The sequence below is a fragment of the Amphibalanus amphitrite genome, unplaced genomic scaffold, assembly GCF_019059575.1.
Source record: "Amphibalanus amphitrite isolate SeventyFive unplaced genomic scaffold, NRLGWU_Aamphi_draft 000532F_arrow, whole genome shotgun sequence".
Taxonomy (NCBI): Eukaryota; Metazoa; Arthropoda; class Thecostraca; order Balanomorpha; family Balanidae; genus Amphibalanus; species Amphibalanus amphitrite.
In genome coordinates, this window is record NW_024882026.1 from 387,122 (window position 1) to 412,927 (window position 25,806).

Here is a 25,806-nt window from a genome sequence, read left to right on the forward strand (position 1 = left end):
GGCCGGGCGGCCGGAGCGAGGCTGGTCCGGCGCGCGCGCGGGCTTTCGCTACCAGCGGCCGGTGTGTGCGGTGCTGCTCCCGGCGCGGTGACGGCTTCTGGATGGAGTTTCAATTATTGTACGAGGTAAGCCAGCCCGATATTAGAATTATTTAAGAGATTGTTTTGGCGTGCACAAGTGGTGGGTGAGGGGCAGTTAGCTGGCGCTACCTATATCTGAACATCAAGCAGTACTTTCTGCCGAATCACCGAATGGTTTGGGTTGGGACGCTTTTCTCCGGTCGGTTTATTAATGTTCTATTAATCGTTTCATTAATGTAATTAATGTCGGTATGGGTTAAAAGTTCACTTGTGGGAAATTCAGAAGTAAAGTCAGAAGTAACAATTTCATTCCCTTTTAGAATTATAATTCATCAACAAGATTTATGCTTGCTGGTTCGGTTCGAATTTGTTTGGTCTGGCTTACAATTCGTCAATGTAATATTTAATTTTACTTTTCCTACACTTACAGCGAGGTCCGAGCGTGAGGTTTACATTTTAGTTCAAGTTGTGTTGTGGTTTGCTATTCTGATATTTCTTGCAAAAATGAAAATCATACGTGCATCCTTCCTAAAATCGTAAGTCGATCGCATCTTCCCGACTGTCAATCCAGCAGTAATTTTTGTACGCATTCTATGCTTTGTGATAGTGAGGCTGTGCTCCCATGCAGTGTAATCATGGCATCGTGCCATTTCTTCCACAGACCACAATGTGCGGCAGTACGTGTGCCGCCGTTGGTACCGATATTAGAAACGTCCATCTGCCGGTCAAAACTCAACTGCGGCAGACGTAAACTCCAGCTCTCTCAAGGTACGACATACGCCTACAACTATGAATTAAATTAAATTCCAAATGAAATACATTTTAAGTGTGGGCGGGGCGCCACATCGCCATACTCAGTTGATTCAACCTTTAGCCACAATCAACTACCGAATATCGATACTTTTGGTTTGGAGTGAAACGGCTCTTCAGTATTCATTCATCTCTCTCTCTCTCTCTCTCTCTCTCTCTCTCTCTCCTCTCTCTCTCTCTCTCTCTCTCTCTCTCTCTCTCTCTCTCTCTCTCTCTCTCTCTCTCTCTCTCTCTCTCTCTCTCTCTCTCTCTCTCTCTCTCTCTCTCTCTCTCTCTCTCTCTCTCTCTCTCTCTCTCTCTCTCTCTCTCTCTCTCTCTCTCTCTCTCTCTCTCTCTCTCCCCCTCTCCCCCCTCTCCCCCTCTCCCCCCCTCTCTCTCTCCCCCCTCTCTCTCTCTCCCTCTCCCTCTCTCTCTCCCTCTCCCTCTCCCTCTCCCTCTCCCTCGCCCTCTCTGGTTTGTGAAATGGCTTTGCAAGAGTTCCTGTACTGATTCCACTGTTTTTGTTTCATGTAGGTACGGCTGGCAGTTCGCGAGCTGGGGATACTGCTCCAGTACACCGACCAATGGACGTCACTTCAATGGATCACGTGACCTACTTGACCTGGTAAGTCGGTGCACCGAGACTAAAATGAGTTTATCACACATAGAATAGAATTACCGACTTCTACTATTCTGTCCTGCTACTAGCTGTAAGATCGATGAGGTATCGTCTCGATATAACATCTTAAGTGTATGTTTTAAAGGAAATTTTGTCGTGACAACTTGATTTTTTGTGTCGTAACCGTGTTGTATAGAAACCTAGCGTATTGTACTTTATGTCGTCAAACGCGTGAACTAATAGTTCGTCTTGTCGCCGACAGGTGGTGCTGATTTCTGCTGGGGGCCGTCCGAGCGTCTGGTCCTTTCATCCTGTTCGAAGGAGCCCCTCACAGGTGGGCCTTGTGGACAGTGTCAGGGACTCCCGCGCTGTAATGCAAAACTGCAACGGATCTTAATCAGCGGTTTAGTATTGCAATGGATTATCTTGCAGGAATGTTTTAATGATATTGCAGCAGTTAATTTATGACACCATCGTCTACTTTGCCACTCCATTTACTTTTCACTGCATATGTTGTGCTTTGCGATAGAGCGGCTATATTACTGCAGTGTATTTATAGCATTGTGTCATTTCTCCCACAGACCATAGCTCATGTGCGGCAGTACGTGTACCGCTGTTGGTACCGAGATAAACGTCCATCTGCCGGTCAAAACTGGACTGCGGCATATGGAAACTCCAGCTCTCTCACAACTAGGTATGACATACGCCTGCAATTACGGATCAAATGTGTGTTCAAGTGAAGCCAACTTTCTATATGGGCGCTGCACTTGACCTTGGAAGTCGTGCGCCTAAAGTCACATTAACCAAATACACTCTGTATGAGTGCCACATGATTATTGCAATTGGTGCGCGTCAAAGTACCAATTAACGAGCTAATTACACTTTTTCACACGTTACACGCGATTCGCACTAGGTTCTAAATAGTTTGGATGAGAGACTTTGCTTAGCTTCCTAAACTGATTTCAACCTTGTTTTTGTTTCATGTAGGTACGGCTGGCAGTTCGCGAGTTGGGGACACTGCTCCAGTACACCAACCAATGGACGTCACTTCCAGGGATCACGTGACCCACTTGACTCGGTAAGTCGCCTACTGGGATGACGTTGGGTTTATCATTGAGTTACCGACTGAATCTGTTCTGTCTGAATGCCTACTTGTTTTGAAATCAATGAGGTATGTTGTCGACATGCGATTTAAGTTGTATTATTAACATGAAATATTGTTTAGACAACCTTCTTCCGTGTCTTTTATTACGAACCTCGTTATCGTGTGACCGTGAACTGACTGACATGTAATTTTCGTTGGCAACTGGATGAACTAATGGTTTGTCCTGTCGCTGACAGGTGGCGCTGGTGTCCAGCTGACAACTGACCGTCCTCCGTGACCTGCCGCTGGAGCCGCTCGTAGGTGGGTCATATTTGGGAAGGGCCGGGGACCATGAGTCTGGCATACGTACGAAAGGCCGCAGGTAGTCCCTGAATCACATACTATGGTTGCTATGCTATGGTCACTGTAAATGCATAGCTGCTGAAGAAAATACGTCTGAAAACTCCGGGAAAAATGTTCTCAAATATATTCGACTCAATATAAATGCACGTGGCTGTTGAACTTTCAAAATTCAGATCGGCCTTTCTAACGTTTGCCATACTGCAGAAGTGTATTGACTGTTGATTATAGTTCGTATTTTATTCAAACATGGTTTGACCACAGGGATTTTCCCGACTGTGCCCCCGCTTAACCCTATTAGTGGCAGGGGGGGGGGGGTTGTTTTTATCCACCCCTCAGGTTTTTCGGGAATATCTCCGAAACCGCTGAAGCTACGATGCTGAAATTTTCTGACTTTTCCTAAAACTAAATTGGGCTTATTCCCTGAAAATTTCAAGTTCATAACTTTACCAGGGGCGGCTCCAGAGCACTGGGAATTGGGGGTCCTATTCGTGAAGCGAGTCATTTGGGCGAAGATCACGATGCTGCACCAGTTTTACGAACAGTGAATGAAAGGTATCATGTGATAACATATACAGTTATTGTGCATCCTCTTTTGACACGTTTTTGCTATAATAGGCGGATCCAGGCGACCAAAAAGGGGGGTTATGTTTTACCTCCCAACATAGGTGCCCTGACACCGCCTATGCATGACCAATACAACTGTAGTCGTTCTCTCATAAGAAAATTGTAACATAAGACCATTACCACCCTTTTTAGAAACAGTACCAACAAAAACCTTATTTACTATACTTTTTGTGTACCCCCAATCTCAATGATCTGTATCCGCCTATGATTTTTGAAAATGCATATTTTTAGGATCCATGTGAATTCCTGGTTCATTCTCTATCGATCGGCAAAAGTTGCGTTAGGATTGGTTCAGAAACCTGGCCGTGATAAACAGTCTAAAATGTATCTGCAATTTGCCCGTTTTTACCCCCCTCTACCCCCCTGTTGACATTTTTTAATTTTTATTTTTTAGAAATGTAGATCACGTTGAGCGAAATCGAATGCCGTTTGAATTTTGAAAATCGGCCCGTTAGATCTCGAGATATCAAGGGGGGTCGTAAACAGCCCCCCCCCCCCCTGCCACTAATAGGGGTATACCAGGAGCCTGCCACTAATAGGGTTAAGCGATTTAATGCGAACGTAGTAAAATGAAGCGTAAACAAAATTTGTATCACATTACTTATTCCCTAATTCCCATTATAATCCGTTCATCATGGGAAGATTTCGATAGCTACATTTCTGTGGTGACGTCGTCATAGAAGACATTTTTGTAAGCCTATTTTATTTATGTAGTGCAAACCAGAACAAGCCAGTTTAAAGAATTAAACGATTGGGTTTTTTGGTTCAGATTCAAGCGATGTCCCTTTTCACGCGACAGCTTCGATGAAAAACTTAGACCCAAACCATATCTGAAAAAATGGACTTAACCTGGAATGTTTCACTTATAGTCCCGCGCTACACTAAAACTCCAACAGAACAATATCGCTCACCCCCCCCCCCCCCGATCATCACCGAAACTGAATTTTGCCTAGCGAGATGCGCGAGGCGGCGTTGCGAGGGTCTCACGAATATGCATCTGAAATAATTCTAGAGTTTGAATTATGATTTTATGTGACAGGTTATATTCAAGTCAACGTTCAAAATAAAACATTTTCACATTCAATTAGCGTCTAAGATATCGATCTTCTTTCAACTAAAATGTTGATAAAGCGTTATTGAAGTTATTAATGACTAATTCAACTTTGTTTGCTGGGACTTAGAAACATAGTCTGACTATAGTTGGAGACCAATTTTGTCCATTTCAGTTGTGGTTCAGGTAAGGGTCAGGTAAAAGTTTTTTTCCGGCTGACAAATCTTTACAAAAAAAAACTAGCGGCATGTTCAGCTCATGAATCCAATGACGTTGCATTACCATTTTGCTGTTTGTAAGGTGCTCCGTAAATGTCATTTGTAATGATCTCTTTATTAAGCCTAATAACGAGGGATAGACTGTTAGATCTGCGGACTATTTCTGGATATCGTGTTGAAAATCGACACAATGGATGACTACCCATACGTTTGCTATGCATGCTTATTTTTTAGTGCGAGGAATGTGGTTTAAATGAGCTACTAAACAAATCAAAGGAAATTCGATTTTAAAAGAAAGAATGGGCAAGAAATTTCTCAAAAATTAAAAACAATGCCAAAAGTTATATTTAATGCGGTGAGCTTTCGGCTACAAGCCTTCGTCAAACCAACAAAATGACACGATACCAGTCATTTTGTTGGTTTGACGGAGGCTTGTAGCCGAAAGCTCACCGCATTAAATATAAATTTGGCATTGTTTTTACATTTTCGTGGAAAAGGTCAATGATTCTTCACGTATTTATTATCGCCATGTTCCTCGCTAAAGCACTTCACACCATCAAGAAATTTCTCAGCCGGCCGTGCGGACGCTTTTGCGAAGCTTATATCTCAGCAACCACTTGACCGAAAAATATTCAGCACCGAATCATTTGCGTTAATTTTTGTAAGGCAGCCTTATTCCTTCTACCAAGTATTGGACTATTTTCGATGCACGTGGGTGACACCTTAGGCACGTGCCACGTGCAAAACGAAGAGGTGTCAGTTTTGTACCAATTGCAATATTTTTTTTTACTACTGGGCCGATTGTGCTGAAAGTTGGCATGTAGGTAGGCACCCACTAGGCAATGCATTTTCACGTGCCACAGTTGGGGTACCCTACCCTCTTACCTTTGTTGACCTCTGATGACCTGACCCAAAACATGACTGAAGTATTTTCGTCATAATTTTTAAAGTCATGGGTACGGCGCGTCGCTAGATGGCCCAGGGGCCGATTTAGAGGAGGGTGAGTAAAAACCCCCGGGCCGGCGCCAAGCACCGTTAAAAGTGCTATCAAATTCTTGCGATATTGTGGCTGTATTATTTCGCGATTCATAGTAACTTAATCCAAGAAAGCCCGAATAGGAAAATGTTGATGTGATTTCCGTTGGCCTGAAATATCACATGACTTAAAAGAAAGGACCAAAGCAGGGGCGCGGGAACCACTTTCAGACTGGGGGCACACCATAATAGAGATCAACCTAGGAGCCTAGGATATGATAGGATTGATATAATCAATAATAAGCTTAGCAATTTTTTTTTACAGCTTCTCATGAATTTGAATTTAGCTTATTAACCGTCCCCCTGGGGGGGGGGGGGGGCAATATGGCCTCCCCTGTGGTTTTTCCTGAATAGCAAGAAAACAACGGCGCGCAGCGCCGCCAAATTTTCAGTAGGTACCTTTCCGGCATCAATTTGACACCTTCATTTAAGTCATATGTCACCTTAGGTCAGGAGTTACTGAGGTCAAATTGAGGTCATGTTCGAGCAAAAATGAGCAAAAAACATGACATCTTGAAACGCTCACAAAATCTACAGTTAACAAGCAATTTCAAAGTTCTGTATGTGGTCGTGTAGAGAAAAGACAGCGCTACAAAACTGCTATCTTAGAGTATGAAAATCTTGGGATTTTGACCCCCAAAATATTTTTTGTTTTGAAAAAGCATAAAAAATTCCCATAACAGCATATATATGATAGTCCCTGAACTCCTCTATCTACATACCAAATTTTGGATAGATAACTCCTTTTTCGGCCAAGTTATAGGGAAAAAATTGTTTAAAATTGATGACGTCAAATTTTTGAACTCAATTTTGAGCAATTCACGTTGAATTTGTTGAACGTTGAATTCACGTTGGATTCACCACGTTGAAGACCACCATTACTCCCCGTAACGAGCTGCATCGAATCGATACCCATTGTAGGCAAAAATATCAAGTTTGAAATTTGACCTAATTTGACCTGACCTTCATCAGAAAGTAACCTAAACTGGCCCCAAAGGCTACCTGGCCCACATAATCGCATTTATCATCTAAAATGAACCATAAAACATGCATCACATGATATTTTCATATTATGACCCTCAGTGACCTGACCTCTGTGACCTGACCTGGTATCAGTGACCTCAAATAGCAAAATATGTATTTGACGAGCAATTCCCTATCAATAATTTTCAATGACAAGCATTTTACTCGATTTTACAATACATTTCTTGAAATGCCTCTAAACGGTGAAAATTCGACATTTGACCTGACCTGTGTCGTCATCGGTTTGACCGAGGTCAATGAAATTTGGTCACAGTTCCCCATTGGGGCTATCCAACACGGTTTGCACTTTGCTGTTTGTCGCTATGTTGCGTGGTTCTCGAGATCTTAGGAAGGGGGGCCAAAATGCCCCCCCCCCCAACGCTGCTCGGTAGCTCGGCAGACCCCAACGGGTCGCGGGTTAAGAGCTTCTGTTAAAATCGGTTGCGAATAATGCATCCCTCTGTACCATTTTGCCATGTCTCCTCTAACGTTTAATCACGTTTGGGAAATGATGCTCAAGCGGCAATGAACACAATAAATCACAGGCGAAGAAATAAAAGATAAAGGATATATTCACTCGTTTTCCGTTTTACCATGTAACAAAAAATTCGTCTGTCTTATTCAAGCGCCTCGTACCAAAACGAACATAAAAGTGATATTGGTATACTTAAACGTATTTCTTAAAAAAGAAGGTCATAAAGCGGAAAAGATATCTTGAACGAGTAGATTTCATTTAGGATATTCATTGAATATTATTAATGCTTAATGATTGCTGCACGACGGGCTTCGTTCTAAAACATATTTACGCTGCGACCTTTCCTGGAATGAAGCGTTATTCTATTTGTATAATAATATCATGGCTTTCATTGTACCTAAATCGGTTAATTAAATGATAGGTGTCAAACCCCTTTTTGTACGTACGGTTTACACCTGTATTTCATGACCGTACTCTCTGGCAACCGTATAGTTTCGGCTACATTCCTTCAAATTTTGGTAGCACAACTGTTTATATTCACGCCAAGAATCAAGTTGGATTCGTGGCATGGATATTTAGTTGTGCTACCAAAATTTGGGGAGATGCAGTCGAAACAAATATATAGTTGTGGTGTGCGCGGCCCCGGACTTACTGGCCCGGGGCCTCATGAACATCACAACTTACACCCGACAATCCAAGGAACAATTCTGATCACCGCCGGCCGCAGGGGCGGTCGCACCGTAGCGCGACCGCCCCCGGTTGCCGGGCGGAGACCAGAATTGAACCCTGGACTGCCGGGTGGAAGCCTGATGTTCACCAACCTCGCTACCGAGGCGGCGGGAGACGGTGGTCGGACCTCGGACCCGGTGCCACCTCGGCCGCTGCCCCTCCCTCCCTACCCCACTCCACCGTGTGCCTGGCTCCGCCCCTGCCGCCCGACCTGCCCCCGGGCGGTCCGCTATTGGCACCGAGGGCCGCTGCGCCCGGATATGTCTGACAAGTGACACTTGTTATCGACAAACGATACCGTAAACGGGAGTGACTTTGCCACGATTCTCGAAAAGGCTTTAGGGCAATCTGCACCATTTATAGATTAAACCACTGGTAATGAGGGTGGCGGTAAATTGCCGCAAAAATTTCCTCTTTCTCTTTTCTGTCGAATTCTGTATCATATCTCTGTCTATTTTAGCTATTCTCGACCATTTTCAAGTTGTCATTTATAATCGAAATGCCATTTCCCTCTTTTCATGTCATTAAAGGGACCCTCCCACCTTCAAAAAAGTTAATGAATTGGCATGAAAGTGATGTCGCTCGGTTCAGAAAGAGCGAAAACGAATATCTACCAAATTTCATCGAAAAATATTCACCGGTTTTCAAGATATTAGACTTTTACCTTTGTTTACTTTTTGGGATCTCCGCTGTTCCTGGCGACTTTATTTGAAAGTGCGGCACTTGTTGCGCGCAAAGCAGCATGTACCACCGCGTGCTACCAAACGTTTTAGTAAAAGATTTAAAAATTGTTAGATCTCCGCTGACGTCACAAATTCTAAGGGGGCATTCCAATGCATTAGCCCCTTAGAATCCGAAAACTGCAAGTTTGAAATTCCATATCTCCGAATTAAAGCATTTTTCGATGTTGTGAGTGCCCAAACCGGTATTTTCAGGCCATGGCCACCAATTTGGCAATCTCAACTCAAAACTAATGTTAAGGTGGATGGTCACTTTAAATGTCATCAATGCAGGGTGCAGGGTGCAGGGTGTACAATGGAAAAAGTACTTGAAAATATTATGTTCTTTTAAATTCTTTTGCATGGTGGCAATTTGGCAAAGTCACCCCTTTTTCAGTTCTTCTTAAAAAAAAAAAACGATAACAAAACTTTATGTTCAAAACACGGATGAAGATAGTCACCCCCATAGGTTTGCATGTTTAAAATATACAATGTCACTGTAATACACAAAAAATATACAATGGTACCGACTACCGATGCTTATACTATCGTGTATTTTTGGCCAGCATGACTTCTCTAACATGTCAAGTCAGATAATACACATCCCTGACATCCTTCCTTCTTCTTCCGCAGGTCTTTTTCGACCGGCGCCGGTCTCCTCTGCAGTCCGGGCGACCACAGACACCATCAGCACAGTGAAGAACATCGCAGCAGCGGGTTGGAATCGGAGGAGAGCCGGTGGTGTCGCGCAACAGTCACTGAATGTGACTGATGGTGTCCGAGGGGGTAATCGGAGGAATGCAGGTTTACCTGACTTCTCTCCTCATTACCCCCTCCCATACTTGGGTGGTATGTTGGAGCCCAGACATACCACCCAAGTACTTATACTGGGTGGGGGAGGGTAACAGGGTGGTCCCTGGTGGATCACTCGTGTCGGGGACGTGCGTGTTTGGGGGGGGGGGGGTCGGCCACCAGGTGGTGGCTACCGGAAACGGTAGTCGCCACCTGGCTGACCGCCCCCCCCCCCACCCAACCCGCACGTCCGCGGCACTGGTCGGGGACGTGTCTGTTGGGGGGGGGGGGGGGTGTTGGTCACCAGGTGGTGGCTACCGGGAACGGTAGTCGCCACCTGGCTGACCGCCCCCCCCCCACCCAACCCGCACGTCCGCGGCACTGGTCGGGGACGTGTCTGTTGGGGGGGGGGGGGTGTTGGTCACCAGGTGGTGGCTACCGGGAACGGTAGTCACCACCTGGCTGAGCCCCTCCCCCACCCAACACTCGCGTCCCCGACACAGGTCCACCGGGGGACCCCTGTTACCCTCTCTCCCAACCAATAACGGGGGGGGGGGTGTACGTGGGGAGGGATGGTGGCATACGTGTGTTGTTTGCATGGAATAAAAAGATCAATAGAAGTGGTGTCACATGTATTTTTCTCCTTCCGGTAGATGACATGTATGTATTCTCCTTCACATGTATGACATAGCCCCCCCCCCCCCCGCGCACAACTATACACAGCAGGGGATGGATTACCCCCCCCCCCTCGCACATGGTGATAATCAGGGGAGGCAGGGACACTTACCTCCCCAAATTACCCCTTCCCCCCCTCCGCGCGCTAGGGGAGGGGATAATCAGGAGGTAAGGCAGGCATGCCTACCTCCGTCTCCCCGATTACCCCTCTCCCCCCACACATGATAGGGGGAGGGGATAATCAGGAGAGGAGGCAGGCGCGCCTACCTCCGTCCCCCCGGATTACCCCTCTCCCTTACACATGATAGGGGAGGGGATAATCAAGGGAGAAGGCAGGCACGCTACCTCCGACCTGATTACCCCTCTCCCCCTTCTCCCTCCCCCGTTAGACGCGGTTCCTCTGTTCTCCGACTCTTGACGCTCCTTGTTTGAAGATCTTCGCGTGCAAACAACCTGTGGAAGAAGAAGGAAGAACGTCAGGAATATATGATTGGGGTTTGGAAATATGTAGGCATAGTCAAATACCTAATGTATAGGGAAAGTTGAGCAAGACGGCCACCGTAACTTTAGAGCCATTTTTCTACATCTTACACAGGAATCACACCGGGACGTAAAACTGAATGAAAACATTATTTAGACATTTGACTCCTGATTATCAGACGATGGCTGGGGCCCATATATACAAAGTACAACACGTAGGGCACAACTATACAGCCTGTTTTTAAGTTTGACCCTTACTGTAAACGGCTCTGAACAGAGCACGAACTTAGGTGGAGAAATTAGTCTGAAAACTTGTAGGCGTTCATTGCAATTCGCAAATGATGAACTTGGATTATTTTTAGAATAAATATTATTCATCTCTTTAATACAACGTGCCTTGACGAACCTTCCCAATCATTGACTCATGAAATCTCGTGTTGTTTTAAAAAATATGGTTACAGTGAGGGTCGAACTTCAGACGAACGGACTACACACTTACGAAAACATTTAAGACATTTACGCTATGTTAGGATTGACGTTATGCTCATATTAATATCAATCCTAACATTTTTATTGATATTCATCATGCTCAAAGAACACATTTTCGCACACATTTACACTCACATTACATACAAATTATATACTGCACAATGCACATATTTGCGAAAATGAAATAGATTCATTCGTGTGTTAACAACTCATTCCAATATTATTATTGAGGTAGCGGTTGGCGGCGGCCCAGCGGCCGTTGCTAGCCGATAGGGGGGGGGGAGGGGAAACTTGTTGTCCCCCTTTGATTCTCCGATGACTTCGTTCCTGTCATTCCTACAGCTCAACTCCTAAAATTTTGAGACTCGACGAATTGCATCAGAGCCTTAGTACTAACAATTTGCATATCTCGGATTTTCATATCTGTACCTTGGGGTTAGAGGAGAGTTATGACCCTACCATTGTAGCCGGTATACTCCTAAAGCAAGGGGAAGCACAAATTCCATACTGCTTTGACAAAATCTGTCAAAACCACAAGATATTAAAGGAAACATGAACATTCTACCCATACGCAAATGACAGGGTTCGTCTGCAGTCTGCAGTCATTCAATAGGACATGCATTGCTAGGTCATGAAAGGTCACCAGCGGTTTTTCGATAATAACTTCTGATAACTAATACTAATACTAATACTAATAACTAATATACTAATAACTATATATCGTTTGGGTAGTCAACACTGATCGATTGATTTGCAACACTGCCTTTTCTGGTCAGGTCATGAGTTTTACGTGAAATAAAATCATCAGATTGGCATTTTCGGGTCCGCTTAGTTCATTTCGCGTCTGACAATTCCAGCGTAATACTACGCTAGCAGAATAAGCATCATACAAATATCGACGCCAAAGTTTCTGCGGAACAAGTTGTTTCGGCAAAATTCGTTTATTTTGGTGGTTTTCCCTCTCTGTGGGGCTAACCATTGACCTGCAGTAAAACTCATTGAAATACCAGTGGAACGACATACCGAACGCGCTTTTCTGAGACTCTCTAGTTCTTCTTGTTCAAGAGTTATACGAGGATTGCTGAAAAGATGTCCAAAGCTCATGCAAATTTTACCTCCCAGCGATAACCTGTTCGAAAGAAATGATCTCTAAGTTATTCGTTTTAACTTATAATTTAAATTGTAAAATTTATTCAAATAAATTAATTAAAATCCGAAATAAATTTAAAGCCCAATTAATATCAGCTAGTTGTGCATTTTCACAAAACTTATGACTTTCACAACTTCAAGCTTTTTAAAGCCAACTCATGTTAAGACATGCTATTATAGTACTAACCAGCCATTGACTGAGGCAGGGATACTCGCAAAAAGAAAAACTCAGTAACCTATCAGTGCAATACTGTGACTGTCGTACAACTTACTGTGCCTTCTCCCACATCAGTTTTACGTCATCTCTTATCTTTAACCCGGTAGGCGGTGGGCCTACCAGCCACCTTCCGCGCGGTGGGGGGGGGGGCACTTTTTTGCCCCCCCGTATCTCCGAAACTACTGGACGGATCCGGAAAATTCAAACGGCGTTCGATAGCCCTGTCAAATTTGTCGAGGGAAACCAAATTTCATTGACCTTGGGGTCACCGATGACGTCACAGGTTAGGTCAAAGATTAACCCTATTAGTGGCAGGGGGGGTTGTTTTTATCCACCCCTCAGGTTTTTCGGGAATATCTCCGAAACCGCTGAAGCTACGATGCTGAAATTTTCTGACTTTTCCTAAAACTAAATTGGGCACATTCCCTGAAAATTTCAAGTTCATAACTTTACCAGGGGCGGCTCCAGAGCACTGGGAATTGGGGGGTCCTATTCGTGAAGCGAGTCATTTGGGCGAAGATCACGATGCTGCACCAGTTTTACGAACAGTGAATAAAAGGTATCATGTGATAACATATACAGTTATTGTGCATCCTCTTTTGACACGTTTTTGCTATAATAGGCGGATCCAGGCGTCCAAAAAGGGGGGTCATGTTTTACCTCCCAACATAGGTGCCCTGACACCGCCTATGCATTACCAATACAATTTTAGTCGTTCTCTCATAAGAAAATTATAACATAACAAGACCATTACCACCCTTTTTAGAAACAGTACCAACAAAAACCTTATTTACTATACTTTTTGTGTACCCCCAATCTCAATGATCTGTATCCGCCTATGATTTTTGAAAATGCATATTTTTAGGATCCATGTGAATTCCTGGTTCATTCTCTATCGATCGGCAAAAGTTGCGTTAAGATTGGTTCAGAAACCTGGCCGTGATAAACAGTCTAAAATGTATCTGCAATTTGCCCGTTTTTACCCCCCTCTACCCCCCCTATTGACATTTCTTAATTTTTATTTTTTTAGAAATGTAGATCACGTTGAGCGAAATCGAATGCCGTTTGAATTTTGAAAATCGGCCCGTTAGATCTCGAGATATCAAGGGGGGGTCGTAAACAGCCCCCCCTGCCACTAATAGGGGGTAGCCAGGAGCCTGCCACTAATAGGGTTAAATGTTTCACCGTTCACGGGGCTTCTAGGGAAAGCGCTATAACACCGAGTAAAACGCATTTTGTCGAAAATCAGCGATAAGGCGCCAGTTGTCTAGTACATATGTTGCTATTAGAGGTCACTGGTCATACCAGGTCAGGTCACAGGTCAGGTCACCAAAGGGTCACCACATGAGCCCAACTTTACTAAGGTTATGCGATGCATGTTTTATGGCCAGTTTTTCATTTCCAACTCAATGGTGTTGGTTTGGTTATAAGACCATCAGGTACGGTTTAGGTCACTTTCTGGTGGAGGTCAGGTCAGGGTCAGGTCAAAAAAGGTCAAATTTCAAAGTTGATATTTTTGCATAAAATGGGTATCGATTCGATGCAGCTAGTCACGGGGAGTCTAATGGTGGTCTTTGTTTTGCGCTACGAGGTCTAGAATTGCTAAAAATTGAGTTTGAAAATTTGACGTCATCAATTTTGAACATTTTTTTCGCTATAACTTGGCCAAATAAAGAGGTATCGATCTCAAATTTGGTATGTAGATAGAAGGCGGTAGGGGCTATCACATATATTCCGGTTTTTTTCGAAATTCAAAAAACGTTTTGGATTTTTTGGCTATTATATTCAAAAAATCTATTTTTTGATTTTTGGGGGTCAAAATCCAAAAAAATTCGAAAAACCGAAATCGCAGTTTTGTAGCTCTTTTAATTCCACACCTTTTATGTCAAAACATTTTTCTGTATCTCTAAAGCTGTAGGCCTGACAGCTCTTCCCGCGAAACCTTTTTTTTGGGTCGAAAATGGCAAAAATGACGTCACTCTGACGTCATTAGCAGCCAACCTATCGTAGCCTTTGGAAAAATTTTTGGTCACCATGTGCGCTAGCTGCTCCCGGGAGGGTACTGAAAGTTTGGTGACGATCGGCGCAGCGGTTCTCGAGATATATCGAAAAAACTAAAGGGGGGGGGGGGCAAAAAATTGCCCCCCCCGCCTGGAAGGTTAATTGGTTTTACAAACAAGGAGTTATAACCTGCCCATTGGTGTCACTATAAGCTAGGTTCTTCCAATAGTAGCTAAACGCATCGAACAAGTGGAAGACATATCTGTCAATGAAATTGAAATAACAACTTATCAAACTTATCCGATGTATGCAATTTTTAGTACTTAGTCTTACATGTAATTCATCGAGTTTCAAATTTCTATGAGTTGAGCTATAGGAATGACAGGATCGGAAGCAAGAAGTAAAATAAAAAAAGTAAAATAACAAACGTAAAACAATCGACCATATCAACTGCCTATCTATAAAGTTCAAGGAAGTCGTAGGGCATGCCCCATTAGGTTGGAATTTTGGATTGAGTCTAGCTGGGCCCAGGAGGGTCAAATAAAGACATGTTTTTGGGCTATTTTGTTAAGGGAATTAACCTCTTTCAAATGACAGGTGACGTTTTTGGAATAGGAAGCATTTTAATGTAAACAAATGGCGGCCCGTTTTGGGCCCTGCTCTTGGATTTCCCGGTGGATTTCTCCAGCCAGATTTCAGAGTGTGCCAAGACGAGTATCTTTGGCAATTTTAAGAAATTAAAGTATTTCTCAAAATGTCAAGCAATGATTTTTCTCCCAAATTCACATAAAGGTGACGCGTATGATAATCAGATATCAGCCGTCGATCCTTGGGCTATATTTCGACACGATTTTAAAACATATGCACCCTAATCGATTATTTTCGATCGATTCATAATACTAAGCCCAACAACCACGTCATTTTTACAAACGATAAATCGTAGTAAACCCGCGCCGTGCCGAGGAGTGTTCGTACACCCACTGCGGTTTTTCGCAGTTAGCTCCAAAACCTCCGCGCCGCCGTTTTTAGCACACCTGTTCAGTGTTCATGCAAATGCATCTTTTCCGCCCAATTTGTAAAAGACCTTGGTCTCTCAAGGTCAGGTCACCAGGTCACGTTAAGTGACCTCTCCTCAGAAAAGGTTAAAATATTCGTTATAGCTACACCGACGACTGAGCGATCAGTCAAATTTGCAGTGACCTCTCCTCACAAAAGGTTAAAATGTTTGTCATAGCTACACCGACGACTGAGCGATCGGTCAAATTTGCGTCGGTGTAGCATTATAAGTCAATGGAAGAAAATTCAAAGGCGCTCCTTTTGGACGAACGTCATTCTAAACACTGTCAAATATCAGGAAGCAGGTAAACTTGACGCACTGAATCAGAAAATTGCTCTCGTCATCCCTCCTTATGTCCCTGAAGTCATCTCAGGTCATGGGGGTCATCTCGTGATCTTAGGGCAAAGTTGAGGGCATACCACAGAAAGGCCGTTAAAAGAAAGAGCTATCGAATGCGCTATTCCGCGTAGCTCTATTCTTTTCCGAGTTATGCGTCAGTTCGTCGAAAAGTTTCCAAACAGCCGAATTTTGACATTGGATACCCATCGGTGACTTGACCTTTGACCTGACTGAAAAAGAAAATGATTGGAAAAAGTCGTCATGATTTTTACGCTCTTTCGAATGCCGCTTACCGCGTGCCGCTTCTTGACCCAGGAACCGATTCAGAGGAGGGGAGGTGTTCAGACACCCCCTCGGTCCGTCGCTGTTGACGCCGAGTACCTGCCCAGCGCATTTATCGAGTGGACCCCCCCCCCCTCGGTTTTTCGCAAATGACTTCGTAACATGTAACGAAGCAGTCAGTGGTGGTTGGCACCTGCATATTATGGATAGCCGGCAGGACGCCCACTGGTTGGCCTGACCAGAGCTGACCCGACCTGGCCTAAATCCATGAAGACATCATCTGTGATCAAAACTGACATGACATTCGTGATCAGCACCCCTGAATACCCTACAATAACCTCATTTTACGAAGTTCTGACAGGGCTCCATTTTCCCGACTTTTGGGCCTTGACCTGACCTGGAAAGTCAATCAGTGACCTAGGAACTCAAAATTGGTTATCATCGGCTTCCTGTCGTCACGGGCAACACGCTCGTTTTTCTACGAAGCTCTAGCTCTATCAGAGGCCGATCGGCAACGGGGGGGGGGGGGGGGGGAACAAGTTTTAAGTTTGAAATTGACGTATAAAAACACGCTTTAGACAGATCAAGAAACGTGCGTAAAACCACGGTAGCATTGCGTCACTTTCGGTTGAACGGTTGTACTTAATACGACACAATACAGGCTGCCCCACGCTGGACCTCACGTGCAAGTACCCACGAGTCTGCGAACATGCAACTCTAATAGTCTGTGAGTTTCCGAGAGTTGTTCACTGTCACTACATGCGCGGGATGCGAAGAAGTAGCTTTTAAATATGCTGCAATTTATAGATTGTTAGTAATTTTCTATCGTCGTTGACAAACTGACATGCGTACGCAATACGCATATCACACTGCCCGAGTGAATGATATCTTGCAAACAGAGGTTATCTTTACAGTTAACACCACTCGTATAGTGGGATTTGAAAATGGATAATCCTGGAGTCTCGACTTTGTGCACTTACATGAAACACATTTTGGGCAATTGACTCTGGTCGCTGTCAATATTCCGTCAGAGATTCTGTCAGAAGTAGAAGATAGTTTGAAAATAAGACCTATAAAATCTTTTTAAATTGTAAACGAGTTCAAATAATAAAAAGTTTCTTTAACTTTAACTGAGTAAGACTTTGTCCCGGTTTTCGTACTTGATGAAGCACTTGCTGCGACTCGGAATCGGATCCATAGAACGCCTATCGGAGCACGCTTGCAACATTTGTAGGCGAACAGTTCGCCCAATATTAACTCGTCTGAAAACTCATAGGCTGGCAAATTGATAGTTCTATGTGTCGTAACACGCATAAAGGATTCTTGAACTTTGAAAGACTCGCAAGGACTCAAAACTCGCAGACTCGTAGACTCGCACGCGAGGACCAGTTTGCCGTAGCCATACATACAGGGTGTCCGGAAAGTCCTGGCGCTTTTCAACATTGTTAAGATAAATGCCTTTGGTCCATAGATACTCAACAATAGAACGAAACAATGACCAGGAACACCAAGCCACATCCTTCTGCTAAGTGCCCATTCATTGTAACCACCGTCTGTGCCGACGACGGCCTCGACGCAAGGGCGGAAACGCCTGCGGGTTTTGACGGTGTAGGACATTTCCTGTCCTCCCATGCTGTCATGATGCGAGTGTTCAGGGACTCCAGGCTGGGATGAGAGGTGGCCTAGAGCTTATTCTGCAAAACGCGTAGCATGCCTTAGTCGAGCGGGTTAAGGCTGGGATAATAAGGTGGCCTAATCTCATTTCACCACGGTGATCTGGTCCGCCGAGCTCCTCTGTCAGTTTGGTTTGGACGGCAGCGGCGTTGTTGGGGGGCGCTCCGTGCTGTTGAAGTGCGACATGACCCTTAGGGCAAGTCGCCTTGATTGTCGTGTCCAGGAACCCCTCGTGGACCAGCCTATCAGTCATTTATTTGACCTTGACGAAGATGATGGGACATTTGTGTCCATCAGACCCAAGATTTTCTTCGATTGCCGCTGAAATGCTGGTTCAGTCTCAGCAGCTTTGGCATACCGTGGTTGTAGCTGAGTGAGAATATTTTCTAAGACATTTCCGATCTGGAGTGCACCTTTGCCTGCTCAACCGTTCGCCGGGAAACGCCGCATCGCGTTGCAACTCGCGCCTCGTTCAAGCCGCACCGGGCCCCCGCGCGCGGGCTCTCAGCGACAAGGCGCATCTTCGCCCATATACCTAGCACTGAAAACGGTTTCAAGGTCATATTTACGCGACCCCTAGCTGAGCGGTGAACGAGGGGTCATATCTGCGGTGATTGGTTGAAAGTCCAATAATCACAGCGCGCGTTAGACGACGTCCAAAAGAGGCGCCAGAACTTTCCGGACACCCTGTATATGTCACAACAGATATACAGCGCCTCTTCGGTGTACCGACCCACCTGGTAAGCCGACTCCTGTGGCGGGTCCCGGTGGTGTGCTGGAGTGGGGCCGGCATCTCCCTCTGGTGAGCTGAACCTGAAAAACCAGTGCGAAGGGATTAACGCATGCAGAAAAGCATGGATAAAAACAATTATAATATGAAATCAGAGATCGAATTCATGAGATTTTCGGAGCATGACTCGATGTAAGCTGAAAAGCCAAAGGAATGTCAAAATAGATAAAGGTTTACGTAACACTTTCATTGAGTTTACACAATAAAACATTTTCCATTTGAAATTAGACTCGCAGATAATAACAAAATAACTTACCTCAGTCCAGATACGAGGCGGCTGGAGATTTCGGAGTTCGGTGGAGGTCCGTTCAGTGGCGACTGGCCGATGGACGGACGTCTGGTGTCAGCTGTACCGGAGCCACACTCCTCGTATACTCACTCCCACACTGCTGCACCTGTCGCACAGAGATGGCGCGGTGTCAACACACGCTGAAAATGTGTGCTTAGTTTTCAAATCACGACACTGTGAATTTTTATCCGACTTAAAGCTGAGTGTTGATGTTTGATTTAAGAAAATACTAGATGGCCATGTTTGCGCGATAACTGTAGGTAACTAAACACCACTGACGGAGGGGGACGACAGAACCCTTATGTCCTCCCTCCTAAAGCCATAAAATCGTATTCCTTCTACATAATTAAGTTTGCCGTTATTCAACACCATTAGCTATAGTATGAAGGCATGATATTATGAAGGGAAGCTTCGTCAGTCGTCACATAAGTGCGACCCTACCCATAGATGAACCTAGAGCACAGAATTGGCATAGATCGATGTCGCTAGCGTACAGCGCTCAAAGGTATGCTGCGCTCTATTATTAGAATCCCGCCCAAAGATGTCGTTAGTATACGGCGCCTGAAGTTATGCTGCGCCGCCCTGTTAGAATCCAGTTCATAGATGTCGCTAGTGTACAGCGCCTGAAGGCATGCTGCGCCGCACAGTTAGAATCCAGATCATAGATGTCGCTAGCGTACGGCGCCTGAAGGCATGCTGCGCCGCAAAGCTAGAATCCATTTCAAAGATGTCGCTAGTGTACAGCGCCTGAAGGCATGCTGCACCGCACGGCTAGAATCCAGATCATAGATGTCGCTAGTGCACGGCGCCTGAAGTTATGCTGCGCCGCATAACATAACGCCCGATGTAGCCACAAAGCATCGAATGCACTGTGGGTATCGCTTTTAAATAGACCGGGGGCTGACGATCGGGAAATCTGAAAGTGCATTCGACTGACTGCTTGCTCCACGATATCTGTGGCTTTCGGCAGAACAATCCCTGATGGTGGGAGATGAATTTTGACCCCCCCCCGCATGTTCACTGCTCAATACCCAAACGAATAGCAGATGAACCAACAAACGAAATAATTGGATCAGCCAGACCCCAGCTTATGACCAAAATTGGCGAGAAAACATTGGTTAAAGTGCACACATTAAACTTCAAACTATAATCTTAAACATCGAGCTGCGCAGCGAGACAGCAAATATTACTAATATGCTAATGCAACTAGCTACAGCACACGTTGATAGTCCGACCGGCACCGGTAAAACACAAATTATACTGCCGCTCTAGACGCGCACTTACCGTTCAGAGTCTGTGTGGCGATAGGTCGGAGGTAGTCGAGCATCGGACCGGTGGCAGGTCCGCCCCCTCTCGGGTCAACAATGCAGCGGGCTAGAGCAGACACTGGCAGACCGCCCAGGCATCACGGAGTACTGAAACGACACCAGGGGAATCAGTTCACTCCACTGTGATGTATGTACTGGGCTATCACTGAGCAGCAGAGCCTACCGGTAATCAATAACGTAACGGAGTGGTTCATCTACTTTGGAAAATGTAACAACGATCTTCCGACACTATTGCTAGTAATCATGTGTAACAGGAGCGCTTCGGGTGCCTTCGTCAGCAAAGTCAAAACATGGAAAGACAAAAAAAAAAACTCGAGATGCCATTCAATGTCGGCTGACGAAGGAAGCGAAGCACTCCCGAAACATTATGTAATTTCATTTATAGATATTACAAGGATGAGAGTAAGAAATACTCGAATGGCTTTATGCTTTCTATTTACCATTGCACTAAAATTCATTAGCATGCATCGCTAAAAAGCGGCGTTTATAATTACTTTGTCTTTTACTCGTTTGCTTAGCAGCGCATCATCATTCATCAGTCTACTGTTTGGAAGTTCGCAATGTAATTGATTCAAAAACAATATAAAACATTTAAAACTCTTACTAACACACGAAACAACGACATATCTAATTTGCAGTGCCCGCTGCTTTCTCACCTTTTACAGGCAATATCCGAATTCCTTCCAGAAACAGTCACCATGCCGGGAGCCGCACCACACGCACCGAGCGCTGGTAGCAAAAGCTCGCGGGCGCGACGGACCAGCCTCGCTCCGGCCGGCCGGTCACCGCCCGGGGGCCAGGTCGGGGCGGCAGGGGCGGCGCCAGGCACAGCCACTGGGGCGGGCGGCAGTGGCAGACAGAGGCGGCGTGGGGGGGGGGGGGGACATCAGTGACTGAGCAGCGGAGATGGTGTCTGACATGAAGTGGGCTACCTTGCCAAAATAAACAACTGTTAAAAGTTCGTAAAATATTACAACAGTAATAGCACTGCAGTTTCCTTAGCAATCATTTGGAAAAGCTGAAAGCATTAGTAACCAAATATAATGGACTCTCCTAGAGATGCCACTGCTCGTGAACGATTAAAATTATTCAAAAGGAAAAAGATAATTGCAAGTAAATGGCGAAGTACTTGTATGAACATTGAACAGCATTATGACATATATATGTTTTCAAATATAACCTTATGTTCAATGATTGCGAAATGCAAAAGGTTCCAAAATTAATTACAAAATGAATATATTTCGGACACTGTCCTTCTTCAGTTCAGTATTGCAAATTAAATCGTAAATTGCAAATTAAATCGTAAATTGCAAATATTTAATTTGCAATTCTGAACTGAAGAAGGACAGTGTCAGAAATATATTCATTTTGTAATTATTTTTGGAACCTTTTGCATTTCGCAATCATTGAACATAAGGTTATATTTGAAAACATATATAGGAAAAAGATAAGTCCATTTTCGACGGCTTCCTCTTATGCATCACTGCACAGTGTACAGCAGGTGGTGAAATGCCATTTAGAGTTCACCTCCCACCGTGCTTTGACATCATTTTATCAAATTGGATACTGTGCACCGATCAGTTTGGTATTTGATCTCATTTTACTAGCATTCCTCCAACACATTTATTACTACCGACTTTATCAATGCATTTAATCCAGCCGGGCCATCGTACAATGTGAAAGACTGATTAGCCTATCCGAGAACTATTAACGTTTCCAGCCGATCGAACTTTACAACTATACACTTATTCATAGATAACACGAATCATGAAATGATGATGAGATGATGATGATGACATGAACGATAACATGATGGTGGAATAATTGGCGAGTTACTTCTGATGTGACATCGCCATATAAATGAGATAGTACTTACTCGATATTCTCCGGGTGCAGTAGGTATCGTGTCCGTGCTTGATGTAGTTTGTGATGCACCAGATTTCAGTCGTACCACCCCACACCTGCTTCAAGAGTTGCTGATTGTCGCAACTAAAGCTTACGGTTACCATGGGGTCATCAACAAACGGATATACTAAAATAGTTAATGGTTAGGTTACCATTATCAAAGCAGGAGCAGAGCCTCGGGTTCTGGTAGCATTGGAGGGATTCAGGCGTTTTCTTTTTTACCCGTCATCGATTGTAAGAGCGGGACCTGTATTATACGATCCTATATATATTTGCATATCGCATGACTAGTGAGTGATGGTTCGGGAGCTTTATCACCATAAGGGGGATAAATAATACGGTTTTAAGAGGGGGTGCTGATGTGAAATAGCAAAAAAGGCACCAGCGATCTTAACGGAACCGATGTATTGCTAGCGTTCAGGGTGAAAACGTCAACAACGCTCATTTTTACCAACATGGCAATACAATAACACTCTTATCGCCACCGCCGTCTATAACACAGAGTTTGTGACGCCATGCTCAGTATCGTGATACTAAATCAGGGAGCACTTCTGACCATATCGCACCATCACCTTCCGGTGAGCACAGTTCGGCCCACCGCCACCCAACCACACGTTCTTACGGCTCTCAAGCGCACACAGACACACAAACACTTCAATAAACATTCTCTGAGTACAACAATGTGCGCTAGGCCTTCGTATGTAGGCATACATGTTTGCAGTAATACTTTGACACACACACACGGGATCTGAATGGGATCGTCCGTCCCCGGGCCGGCCGGGCGCATACAAATTATTGTTCTGGTTGACGAATCAGATCATTGTTCCAGTTGTCGGGCATTCAGTGTCACTAGGGGTCACATGCTAGCATTTTGACGTCCAGTTCGGCAGCACAGGTCTACAGTGGATATTTTAGTGATCTGGTATCACGAATCGACATTATTTGGTGACGCACGTCCACAGTGATTGGTAATCTAGTGAGACATGTCCACATGAGTTGGAAAGCTTTGAACCGAGGGTATTACAAGCCCTAGGAGGGTTTGAACAGCTCCATTGGCTGCAGCCACGGACGTAATTTATAAATAAACGCCATAAATAAACGTTTATTTATACGTCCGTGTCTGCGGCCTACTGCTGGAATCCACCTGCTGGTATACATTCGATGCTGTCGAAGTCTCGCCAAGTATCATATCACTGACTCTTCGGATGGTATGAGCTGGACAATGAACGTTTCTGATGCACATCGTGCTACACGGTGACCAAGGATGTTACATAGCAAAGACAGCGAGTCATCCGACAGGGACTCGGGGTAAGGTGTCCTGGACATAAGTTCATTATCGCTAAGACCCTCATGCCCGGCATGCAATCGACTTTAGTCCGAGACTACTCGTTGTGGCCCCTGGCGAATATCCCTAAATAATTCTCGCTCACTGAAGTTTTTGCTTATGGCTACAGTCACAGTCATCACCTGCGTGATTCACAGTCACTGTCCCGTTGCCCCCGGGCTCCCAGCGCGGTCACTATCGCTATGAGGCGAGGTCCGACCAGCTCCCCGCAGTATCAGCCGGAGACGAACATGCCGAACAGCTGGTCGAATCCACGTCCATCGGCCGCTGTAGCGCTCTACACGTATCGAAACTCGTCAGAAGCACTCGCGCTGCCTCCTCGAATGAGTACAGCTCAGGGAGGGGCGTTCGCTCCGACCCCGTCGTCCGCTCCCTGCTCCCGGCTGTGTCTGCTCTCTCCACTCTGTCCTCACCTTCTGTCGACTTTGCCGCCTCGGGAGGGACACTCTCAGAGCCTCTGCGAATCGTCGGAGAGTCTGAAGGAGGTGACGCGTCCTCTGCCACAGGAGAACAGGGCGCAGTTCTGCCCTCCGATACGGGACTGTTTGTCTCTGTCGTTGGTGATAATGGCAATGCTGACGGAGGACACGATGTCGAGGTTTGCGATGTTGGGTTAACTGACGCTATAGCTGTTGACACTGAAGCTGAACAAGCTGGAACTGAACCTGTTGTAGCAGTAGATGTTGAAACTGAAGACACTGGAGTGCATGATACTAGAGAAGCAGGCGTCACAGCAGTAGACGAAGAAGAAGCAGACGCTGAAACCGCAGACTTCGTTGCAGATGACGCACAGGCAGAGGAAGCTACAGCGGGGGAGAGGGGCGGAGCTTGTGAGGGCGATGTCAAACTCCTCCCGATGGCTGCCAACGGGTTCAGCGTTTGAGCGACAAGCTGTGTCACAGTTGAGATCGCAGGCCCGGCGCCAGTTTTCCCTGCAGTCCGTCCCGAAGTCTGACGCGCAGTCTGACTGGAAGCCTTTCCTCCAGACTGACCAGAAGCCTGGGACGTCTCAGCGGTTCCCGACAGACCCGCAGAAGTCATGGATTTGACCGAGGACTGGTCGAACGACGACACACCCGGCCCAGTCGAGGCGCGGTTCGCTAAGAAAACCACCGGATCCGCGGTCCGAGCCAGACCCGGGTTCAGCGTCAGCTCCACAGAGTGATCCCCTCCAGGAGTTCTAGACGAGAGTTCCTGAAGAGTTCCTGGAGGCATCATGGAGGCCGCCACGCAGGAGGCCAGATAACTAACTGCGGAGGAAGTCGGGCGCTGATCCTGCGCCCGCTCTACTGATATGTCCGCTGGACCAACACTCTCCGCCACCGCTCCCTGACTTCCTCGCCTGATGCCGCGGTCGCCGTAGAAGCTACTTCCCTGGTTGTCAGACCGACTAGCAGAGTTGGTTTCGATTGTCAGCATTGCAGTGGTTGTCTCCACCGGCAGTTTCAGTTGGCTGACACTGGGTGTAGCTAGGCCTGCCACATGTTCGGCATCAAAGCTGACGCAACTCCGCTGAAGAGGAGGCCGCAGAGACACCGATGATGTGTCGCCTGCAAACAGAGGAGGTAAGTTAGAGAGAGAGAGAGAGAGAGAGAGAGAGAGAGAGAGAGAGAGAGAGAGAGACGAGAGAGAGAGAGAGAGAGAGAGAGAGAGAGAGAGAGAGAGAGAGAGAGAGAGAGAGAGAGAGAGAGAGAGAGAGAGAGAGAGAGAGAGAGAGAGAGAGAGAGAGAGAGAGAGAGAGAGAGAGAGAGAGAGAGATGATAATCACATTAACCCTTCTTCAACCCTCCTACATACGAGGGTTGAATCCTGAAACCCTCCTCCTACATCCTCCTGTGCGATTTGTCACTTGAAAATGACATCGCACACTTCAGAGGTTACGAATATAGTGTTAGATGGCTTTTAGTGCAAAGCCCGTCCGTCGTTTCCATACTCAGGATAACCAAATTCTTCTCCTCCACGCCGCAACCTTCGGTCCGGACTGGACAGGCAACTTTATCTCATGCGGGCTGCTCCCTTGGAGCGGCGCCGCTGCTCAGGTGCCGTGAGTACTTGGGGGGGGGGGGGGTGATCGGCCTGTCCATTCGGATAGGCTTAGCTTCGGCGACTCTCATAGGGTGTCTGCCCAGACCAATGTCTCCCCCCTAAATCCTATCATCCTTCCGGCTCTGACCGAAAGGGCCTA

At 45.7% G+C, this 25,806-nt stretch overlaps 1 protein-coding gene and 2 long non-coding RNA genes across 3 annotated transcripts in view; 1 reads left to right on the top strand and 2 right to left on the bottom strand.

Annotated features, from left to right (window-relative positions):
* Positions 1-51: 51 nt before the first annotated feature.
* Positions 52-9,732, top strand: LOC122393385. Its single transcript, XR_006258689.1, has 8 exons — positions 52-125; positions 742-848; positions 1,404-1,494; positions 1,751-1,822; positions 2,070-2,182; positions 2,476-2,566; positions 2,830-2,893; positions 9,443-9,732. It is a non-coding gene; the product is annotated as an uncharacterized LOC122393385 (long non-coding RNA).
* Positions 9,733-10,218: 486 nt separating this feature from the next.
* LOC122393384 lies at positions 10,219-21,127 on the bottom strand. Its single transcript, XR_006258688.1, has 5 exons — positions 21,028-21,127; positions 20,328-20,458; positions 19,011-19,149; positions 18,702-18,777; positions 10,219-10,729 (listed from the first exon to the last, which is right to left on the bottom strand). It is a non-coding gene; the product is annotated as an uncharacterized LOC122393384 (long non-coding RNA).
* Positions 21,128-22,662: 1,535 nt separating this feature from the next.
* Positions 22,663-25,806, bottom strand: part of LOC122393366 (voltage-dependent T-type calcium channel subunit alpha-1G-like) — a gene marked incomplete at its 5' end in the record, with an annotated part of 44,795 nt that continues 41,651 nt past the window's right edge. The window contains one exon of the mRNA XM_043389309.1: positions 22,663-25,171. Within this exon, the coding sequence (XP_043245244.1) occupies positions 23,802-25,171 (1,370 nt within the window). The remainder of the gene's footprint in view (positions 25,172-25,806) is intronic.